Source organism: Phocoena phocoena, chromosome 10 (genome assembly GCF_963924675.1).
Source record: "Phocoena phocoena chromosome 10, mPhoPho1.1, whole genome shotgun sequence".
NCBI classification, from domain to species: Eukaryota; Metazoa; Chordata; class Mammalia; order Artiodactyla; family Phocoenidae; genus Phocoena; species Phocoena phocoena.
The window spans coordinates 91974505-91984842 of NC_089228.1; the positions used below are offsets into that span (position 1 = coordinate 91974505).

The 10338-nt window shown below is 39.2% G+C and overlaps 1 protein-coding gene across 1 annotated transcript in view; it reads right to left on the minus strand.

Annotated features, from left to right (window-relative positions):
- The window catches only part of CAP2 (cyclase associated actin cytoskeleton regulatory protein 2), a 106707-nt gene extending 96723 nt beyond the window's left edge, over positions 1 to 9984 (minus strand). Inside the window, exons 1-2 of the mRNA XM_065885115.1 lie at positions 9864 to 9984; positions 6259 to 6359 (exon numbers count right to left, since the gene is read on the minus strand). Of these exons, the coding sequence (XP_065741187.1) occupies positions 6259 to 6359; positions 9864 to 9984 (222 nt within the window). The remainder of the gene's footprint in view (positions 1 to 6258; positions 6360 to 9863) is intronic.
- Positions 9985 to 10338: the final 354 nt, after the last annotated feature.

Here is a 10338-nt window from a genome sequence, read left to right on the forward strand (position 1 = left end):
GCACAGATCTCATCTTAACCTGAGAGATTCATGGAACCTAGTTCATTGTTTCAGCAAAATACTCTGGTAACGTATTTTATTTTTGGTGGAGTAAACAGGGAGATCCTGGAGGTTAGTGATGCCTGCGGCCCTTCAAGAGATGCTTAGATTCCAAGTCCAGTTCCTTATTTAGAGCCTCTCCACGGCTCTGAATGTGCTATGAAACTAGAATTTTCAAGGAAAGAGACAGGGATCAGATGTTCTAAACGCAAACATCCTTGAATTAAAAAGCAGTCACAGGGGAGCTTCCCCGGTGGCGCAGTGGTTGAGAGTCCGCCTGCCGATGCAGGGGACGCGGGTTTGTGCCCCGGTCCGGGAAGATCCCACATGCCGCGGAGCGGCTGGGCCCGTGGGCCATGGCTGCTGAGCCTGCGCGTCCGGAGCCTGTGCTCCGCAATGGGAGAGGCCACAACAGTGAGAGGCCCGCGTACCGTTAAAAAAAAAGAAAAAAAAAAAGCAGTCACAGGGATGTCCGACTAAGGCTGGTGACTTAATAGGAATAGGCTGTGAGTCAACGCATATGTAGGATAGCAAAATGTGTGTTCAAGGCTGAGAATAAAAATTCCCTGCCTTCTTGGGAAGAAATAATGACAGAGCTGGATCTATCTGTGACCTTTCTGAATTCTGCAAATTTGGTGTCAACAGCACAGTGAGTGATGACCAGGCTGAGACAAGGCTAGTGTGATGGGGGAGAAGCGAAGACCCACAAGGGACACAGTTCATCCATCCTGGAGGTCACTGTTCTCCCTGTCACCTCACTCAGTGCTACTCTGAGGAGACACGTGAAAGACATGAGTCACACTGATGTTCCACCCTCTCCTCACCCGTTGTGCCTGAGCCCACCTTCGTCATGACCTTTCCATATATTGTGGAAATTCAGTAGGGCAAACTGTAATAGCTGTAGAGTGCAGAGGGCAGGAGGAGGTGGCAGATAAGTGCTATTGCTTCTCACTAGCGATCCAGGTGCCTACAAAGGCAGTGGAAGACAGCAGCCCAGGGGGTCTAAGCCTGGCATCTCCCAAACCATGGATGGAGACTTTGGAGACCAGATTTCTGGCTCTGCCATAGGGTCATGGTGCTGCATTCGACACATCATCTACATCTCCTACCTCGCTAAGTTGTAGTTTCCTTCTCTGAAGAAAGAAAGAGAAAAAGAAGAAAGAAAGAGAAACGGGGCTTCCCTGGTGGCGCAGTGGTTGACAGTCCGCCTGCCGATGCAGGGGACGCGGGTTCGTGCCCCGGTCAGGGACGATCCCACATGCCGCGGAGCGGCTGGGCCTGTGAGCCATGGCCGCTGAGCCTGCGCGCGTCCGGAGCCTGTGCTCCGCAACGGGAGAGGCCACAGCAGCGAGAGGCCTGCGTACCGCAAAAAAAAAAAAAAAAAAGAGAAACGAAGAAAAGAAGGTAGGGAAGGAAGGAAGGAGGATGAGAGGGAGGGAGGGAGAGAGTAAGGACGGCAGAACGACAAAGAAAGAAAAAGAGGGGCTTCCCTGGTGGAGCAGTGGTTAAGAATCTGCCTGTCAACGCAAGGGACACGGGTTCGAGCCCTGGTCCAGGAAGATCCCACATGCTGCGGAGCAACTAAGCCCAAGTGCTACTGAGCCCGTGTGCCTAGAGCCCGTGCTCCGCAACCAGAGAAGCCACCGCAATGAGAAGCCCGTGCACCGCAACGAAGAGTAGCCCCTGCTCGCCACAACTAGAGAAAGCCTGCACGCAGGAACGAAGACCCAATGCAGCCAAAAATAATAATAAATTTTAAAAAAAGAAAAAAATGAGGATGTATATTGGAATGGATGATTTATAAGGTATTTCCTTCTCTAATAATCCTGACTAACATAACTGGCCAAGACTGTAAGATGCAAGATCCCTGATATAAAGCCTGTTTCATGAAATCTAGATGCAGAATTCTTTGTACAAGTCAATTTTTTTTGTCTGCCATTTGGAGAATGTGAAAGATGTACAGATCCTTTGGACTTGAGATTGCCAAAGTATTCATGTCTAATTATAATAAAAATAAATGTTCAGATTAAAGCTATTAGCAAGAAACTCGTTAATGGGAGGACCAACTTGGCCAAAGGCAAGCAGGACAGTGAGGAGGATCTGTACGGAATGGGCTGTTTCATTGAGTCAACTCCAAACTTGTGCTTCTGATCATTTTTTTGTTTTTTTGGTGGGGACAGGAGGGTTTCTATATAGACCCAGATTATAAAGCACCAAAAATGCAAATGGTCATTTTTTAAGTGAGTACAAATTACCCACAAAAGTCTTCTAAAATCAAGGAAGAATATGGATACAAATAGTAAAATAAATATGTAGACATTTTTTCATTATTTATTCTAGAGATAGGTCCACATAAAGGAAGAAGTGACAACCTGTAAGACCAAGAAGGACAGACTCATGGAGGCCGCAAGGTCTTTTTAAACGAAGGAGTCTGATTTTTTTCTATATCATCATAAAGCAGTCCTTAGTGTTCTGTGTATCCTTTTTCTGACATGCTTCCTTCGGCTTGTCTTGCAAGTTCAGATGATTGAGGTACTTTCCCTGGCACGGCTCAGGATTCTTTTTTTTAATGGTGATGATGCTGTTCTATCTCAAGCTCTTCATCTGGCAACTGAGTAACTCCCTCATGCTTTTTACATGAGACAACGGGTGAGTCACTCAAAGGGGCTCTGAGAGCCCTTGGAAATGATGTCGTCCAGTCTCATTACTGAGAAGGGTAAGCGACTAGTTTAAGGTCATTCTATAAAAAGTAAGAGCCAGCTCTAAAATCCAAATACAAACAAGAAGAGATCATTCTTACTTTCCCACCCTTTGGACATGTCACCCAACCAGCGTGGCATAAAATGAACAAGACATTTTGTAGATGATTTAAGTATATAACAAACCCTAGGAACATCTAGAAGAGTAATCACGACCCATCAAAAGTACAGCTATAATAATTGTCTAAATAGGTTCATCCTTTATAAAGTTCAGGAACTCAAGGACATAATATTGTGCGGAGCGTTTAACCCTACCACGTGTAGCGTGTTATACTTTTTCATTGAATTTTATCGCCCTTTTGTTAAAAATGTGTTTCTCTCATTTTTATTGATTAATAAAAGAATATTTCTTTTTTATCAATTTTAATCATGATAAGAAATAAATGTTCCAGACATTTACAAACATTAAAATGTAAATTCTATAAATCTCCAAAAAGGGCTTGAGGTAGGAAGAGCTATATGATTTGCAGTTGTTTCATGACTGTCAAATCATTTAGAAATAGACCCAAGATTAGTTCCATATACCATGAATAGCAACAGGACAGCTTTGTAAAAAAACAAAAAAAACACAGTCATCCATTTAAGGGTAAATGATGGCTGACCAAGGGCTTAGAATTCTGTAGGCCCAGTTTCTAGGGGATCCTTTCCTTTGACATTGAGGACTATATTTACCCTAAACATCTATTATAAAAGTATGCATTGTTTATTATTTCTTAAAAAGGGCCCAAGCTGCGTCAGTGTTCCTGGGTTGGAGGGTAATTTAAATAAGCCCTTCGGTTTATGTTGCATACAAGAAGGCTTTACAAGATCTAATCTTTTCTAAACCTGTTATGTTCTTCGGTTCAGCAGAGCTTCCTAATTGTAGCTATTAGTTCCCCTTTTTTGTGGTCTGTTCTGTCAATAGACTATTGAGTGTTCAGTAAATTAAGCCCAACCAGCAGCCAACACATCAAGACAGACGTTAAATCATAGTTCGGCTGCCCTTATTCATTATTAGTATCTGTGAAATAGCTTTTAAGCAGAGGGACAGGATTTAACATGATGCACATTTGTGTCATTCTCAAATTTCCATACTGTACAATCAGGTATGTGGGGGTTTTTTTCCTAGGCAACAGGTGTGTTCTCGGAACAAAGTTCAACCCTCACTTCTGGCTTATGTGAGAGGCAGCAGCTGCAAGCTTAATGTCAGTGACACATGGTTCTATAAGAGAGAAAAAATAAACTACTTGTTTAATGTATTAAAGTAATGGGCAGATGGATGATAGCTGCCTGTACTTTTCTTTGTGTTGTAGAAACAGAGTCTACATTTTTGGATGACAAGTGTTTTTCTCTCTTTTTCTCTTTCTTTCCTTCCTTCCCTTTTCTTTCCCCACCTTCCTTCCTTCCTTTTTAAAAAACTAATTAGTGAAAAACATAAATTTCTTTGAGCATTACATATTCATTATTAGAATATTCCTTCGAGTCATACTGTTCTCAGGCTAATGAGTGGAGAGAAGAAAAAACTTAATATAAATCAAGCTACACTTTATTTATAACTCACTTTGTTCTAAAAGGAATTTAAAGGAACTGTTTACTATGTAACTTAAAGAGACTTACTTAGTATGCAAACCCTACAATTTTTTAAATGCAAAGTTAAATATACATATTTACAGGCTTCATTATTCCCCAGTAAAAATAATTATAGAATTTTGTGAGCTATTACTAATAAGAATTATAATGTACTATGTACCTCAGAAGCGTAATGACAATATTAATGGTTATAATAGTGATATAATAATTATTGTAATAGTGTTCGAGAGAGTAAACTGTTCTTTAATCATTCAAGAATCTCATTTAGTGTACTGGGGGTAATACTCCATTTTATATGTTAGCTTGCAGGTACTATCATGACAGTATAAGAAGCTCAGCCACTACCTTACGACAACAGACCAGGTTTCTGTAAACAAAAACATCAAGCTCAGGAATAGACCAGAGCAATTCTAGAGCTCTGTGATACATTAGGAGTGAATATGTCTTACTACACAGACTTTTCTAGAACTCCTGTACATCAGCGCTTCCTCTCTTTTGCCAATGAGTATTTCAGCAGGTATGTTTAATAAAAATGGAGGCCATGAGAAGAATCTTCATTTTTCTTAGATGTGGTGAACAAACACATTGCAAATGTGATGAGATAAGCACCTATTTAATTACAAATCTGGAACCGATGGTATAACCTGAGTCACCAGACCCCCTGGAAGACTGGTGTTGAGTGTTGCATATAAAGTCTAATTGGGGAAGGAGAATCCCTTTATAAGTTTTTGTTGTTGTTGTTTGTTTGTTTGTTTTTAACCACAAACCACAACTTTATTCAAGAATCAGATTTTCCGTGAGTCTATACTGAAAATGATTTTGCTGGGACTCTCTCATTGCTGAGAAATCTACAAGCAGATGGATGTGGAATTCAATCCTTTGCAAGAAACAAAGGTAAATAAATAAGAAAAACCTGGTCATAAATCTCTTTTAGGTTTTTAATCGGTTTGGCTTTTACTTTAGATTTTCATAAAATGCATGCAAATAACAACTAGCCTCAGGGAGGATGCTAAACATTTTTAAATGCATAAAAGGTGTCTAAAACTGGGAGGCTGGCCTAGATATCATTAAAAGTCTCTACCAATCCAGAGATTATCGAATTCTATGACTTTGTTTTTCCTCAGGCTGCACTTTTTTAAAAAATTGTGGTAAAATACACACAACATAAAATGTACCATATTAACCGTTTTTAAGTGTACAGTTCAGTGGTGTCAGGTATATTCACATTGCTGTGCATCAGATCCCCAGAATTCTTTCTGGAGTTTAGTTTGCATCGAAAAACTAAAACTCTATACCTGTTAAACAAGTTCCCATTTTTCTCCCTCTCCCTAGGCCCCAGCAAGCACCCTTCTACTTTCTGTTTCTATGAGTTTGACTGCTCTTGATGCCTCAGATAAATGAGATCATACAGCATCTTTTTGTGACTGGCTTAATTTACTCAGCACAATGTCCTCAAGGTTCATCCATGTTTTCCTATGTGTCAGAATTTCCTTTTTTGTGGCTGAATAATATTCCTTTGTATGTACAAACCACATTTTGTTGATCCATTCATCTGTCAACAGAAACTTGGGTGGCTTCCACCTTTCAGCTATTGTGAACAATGCTACTATGAACATGGGTATACAAGTATCTCTTTGAGATCTTGCTTTCAATTCTTTTGGGTATATATCCAGAAGTAAACTTGATGGACCATATGATAGGTCCATGTTTAATTTTTTATAGAATCGCCATATTCTTTTCCATGCTGGCTGCACCTTTTACATTCCCACCAGCAGTGCACAAGGGTCCCAATCTCTCCATTCCCTCACCAACCCTTGTTATGATCATTATTTTTAAAAAATTTTAATAGCAGTCATCTTTTCCACAGAGAATGGGGGAGGAAAGTACTCACATGAGTCTCAACGTCACCAGCCAGGATCCTACTCTTCTTTAAAAACTCAGCCACCATGCTGTTCATCAGCTTATCAAAGGCCTCCACCGAGGGCGCCACACCTTTGGAAAAAGAACATTCTGTTATTCCCCGGTAGTTTAGTGAAAAGCTGGTACTGCTTTGCCATAAGTAGTACGGAAGTTTAATGTCATTCATATCATTCTCTTCCTATTCACTAAGTCATTCATTCACCCAATATGTACTTATTAAACACTTCTCAATGGCTCAAGAAAACAGTGTTTTCCTATTTTCCATCCTTCAGAGTAAGCACTTTCACCTACATAATTTCATTTGATTCTCCCCCCAAACCTATGAGGTAAGTAGCACTGTCACACTTTGACTGATGAGGAAATGAAGATGCAAACAGAACACGACTTGTTAAAAGCTCTATACCAAACAAGCGGCAGATCCAAAAACTGAACATGCCTTATGAATCCAAAGCCAGTGTACGTTCTTCTATACCGACCTGTGCAGGTGCTATAATCACCTTGCAAATAGTTACCAAGATTATTCAGGACAATTAAAAGGTAATGATGAAGTCTGGGCAAGTAGGAAAAGCAAGCTGATTTCACACATTTTGCTCCTTCTTCACTTCCCAAGGGGAGGGACAGACAGCAAAGGTGGGCACAAAAATGCCTGGTGAGCTAATCCATAGTGAATGTTGATCTGCCAAATTACTACAAAAGCTGAATTGACTATGGCCCAACCTGGTGTGCTCTGCATTTCTTTCCCTGCTTTTTAATTAACAAAAAAATTTTTTGTCTTAAGTCCCTGATTGCATATCCCTAATACTGAGAAAGGTAATATTGAGAAATTCAGCAGTACAGGCTATTAAAATCCAAACCCAAACTTAGGAGTCCCTTTCTTATACTGGACAGGAATATCCATGCTCATAAATGCGTAGGACAAAGCTTCCTTCTTCTTCCCTGGTTCCCACTTGCCCATATCCACAGGCCAAAAGAGTGATAGAAACAGTTGTTTACAGTTCTCTGCACCTACGGTCTAACTTCTAAGCAGGATATTGAAGCTGACTTATCCTAAAGTTCAAAATGCTGTATGTACCAACTCCTATAACATAAAAGGGGTGTAAACCCAAAGATTCCTTATGAATCCATTTGGAAACAGATAAACCTGCTTGTTGCCATGGGAGAGGTCTGAGAGGTCTCTGCTGGGTGTTTAAAGTGGGAGAAAGCTCTTCAAATGTGATGGAGGCCTCTACATAGCAGAATGGACAATGATAAAAGGGAATATCAGTTGCCTTTCATCACTCAGCTCTGCTCACACCTCCTCCGGGCAGCCTTTAATGACCTGTCTTCCTCCCCAGCCTGCATCCTTTGGGCAACTCTTAATCAAAGCTTTTGAGGCCCTGAATAGTAATGCATTGAGACCAAAGATTCTGGAGGATTAGGACTCTGTATAATTCATCATAGATTCCCCTGCACCTGTCATAGTGCTTGTCAACTGGCAGGCATGAAAATATTTCTTCAACTGTTGAGTCAAACTCACCTGGCTGTCAGGGTGGGGGAAAAACACATTATAAAACACATCATAACAACAGTCTCATAAGGCAGTTCTTTGGTCTGTGCATACTATGGATTTGTAATGGATTGGGTTCCTTCTAAAAGTTTCTTTTTAAATTAAAAAAAAAATTAACTTTAGTTACAACATCATTGTAATGGTGATGTTTACATTTAAGGTGAGAGGTTGTCCTTAAGGATTTGTTAAAAATAGAATTTAGGAAATCACCAAAACTGACTAATTAAGAAGAAACGGAAGTGATGTTGTTTAGGATAAGTAAAAGGTTTTAGAATGAATACCATTCAGACATTTTACTAATTATCCTTCTTCATTTCATATTATCAATAGGATAATAAATTGCTGGCTAAGCTGTTTTAAGATAACTTACTTTAATAACTGGTTTGAAATTGTTTGTTATATTAGAAAATATATGTTTAAATACTTAACTAATTTAATTATATGCCTTCCAATTTTGCTTAGCTTATTAATTTTCTTTTTTTTTTTTTTTGAAGAAAGTACAGAGTGTCTTTACCTCTTTGTGTAAGTGAGGTTCAAATTATTGGAGTTTTTTTTTTTTTCCTTTTACTCAGCAACACTACACAGTCTCCTGGGAGTTGGATTTTAACTTTATGTGTTCACAGGCTTTATATTTGTGGGCAGCAATCTCAGAGAAATGTCTTTTGATCACCTGATGCCAAAGGCATAAGGAAACAAAGTTACTAAAGAGAACATGAAAATATTTTCTTACAAATAAAGTCTACTGAATCTCATATACCAACTCCATAGTTAACAAAAAGAGGCTTAAAATGAAATCATAGATATGTCTCATTTGATGCGGAAAAAATTTACAGGCCCCTGGCAGCTTTCCTTTAGACAACACCCCCTTTCAATTCATTCAAAGCATTATGTTCGGAGTGGGGGGAGAAAAAAAAAACCAGCCTGTGCATTTGTGCTCACACAGTAATTTTTGTCCCAGGGCACGTAATACAAGGCACAGCTCCAAATACGCCTGAAATTCTAGAAGCACCAATGTGGCTCTTGCCTGGTGAAAGCTTTTTTTGAAGCCCCCTCCTCCCCAAGGCTTTTCTCAAGCCCCAAAAGCCTGACAAAATTCAAAATGGGTCAGATAAGGAAATGTGTGTGAGACAAGAATAGAGTTGACAAATTAAATACAGATCGCCTGGTTAAATTTAAATTTCAAATAAATTGTGAATAAATTTCTGAATAAGTGTGTATCATGCAGTATATCCCACACAGTATTCGGAACACACTTCTAATCAAAAAGAAAAAAAAGAATGTAGTTTATCTGAAATGCAAATTTAACTGGATATCCTGTATTTTTATTTGCTAAATCTGCAACCTTAGAGAAGAAGAAGTTGGAAAAATTACTGTAGATAACTTAGAGAGCTGGCTGTGCATGGTATTTTTTTTTAAAGAAGTAGTTAACTTTTTATAAGTTTGATCACATAATTTTTAAAATCTTTTTTAAAAATTGTGGTATTAGCATATAATTTAAAAAACGTGTTTGGTAAGGAATAGGCAAAAGTAAAACAATGTGATGTGGTCATGTTACATCGAAGTAGTATTTGGCTTCACATCAGACTCTCTTCCTTTAAAACTGCAGTTCTTAAATTTAATGACTTGTTCTCTTTAAAATTAAAATGTGCAGAATGATAATTCCTTCCAATTTACATTCTAATAAGGAACATTAGTTTCTTTTTGATAATTACTTAGATAATATATTTAGTTACTGAGTGTGGAAGAGCAGCATAAACATTAAAACGAAAGAATAATGACATTTGGCTCATGGATTATGCTCTTAACATGCGCAGATACAGGAAATTTTTGTGGCTTGTGGGTTGAGACTTTTTTCTTTTTCTCTTTCTCTTTTTCAGGGATCGCTTGCATCTGGTTAATGTCACGGTCACATATAAAGGAAGGAGTACGGGAGTTAAAGTTGACAGAAATAATTCATGAGAACTATATGATGGGGACAAAATTAACTGACCCACATAGAGATCAGTAATGACAACAGTTGGTGGCCCTACCTCCGCTGACACCGTTAATTTCCCCACAGTCCCCAGGAGGCCGGTGTAACCCTGCAGACAGCGACTCCAGTCGACCGACGGCCTGCTCCAGTCTTTCCATAAGCCCCTGCATCTCTGCCATCCTAGGAAAACACCGGCACAAATGGAGGCCATGTGAGCATCAGGAAGGATTAGCAAGCTGACACCATTAAACTTACCATCAGCAGGAAGGAAAACAGAAATTATTCGGAATGGCTACGGCTTTAATTACCTAGAGAGCACTTCTACATGTCAGGAAAATAGGTGAAATGCAAAACAAAAACCCATAAAACTTGGGGCAGAAAAAAAATAACAAATTATATTGAGCTTATTTTCTATTTGCTTCAGTGATGTTTACAAGCCTCATATTGCAATACACAAATATTCATTCTCTTTACACCATGATCAAGTGTCTCCTTGGATGCTTCTTTGTTCTATGATACAATTTATACATAGT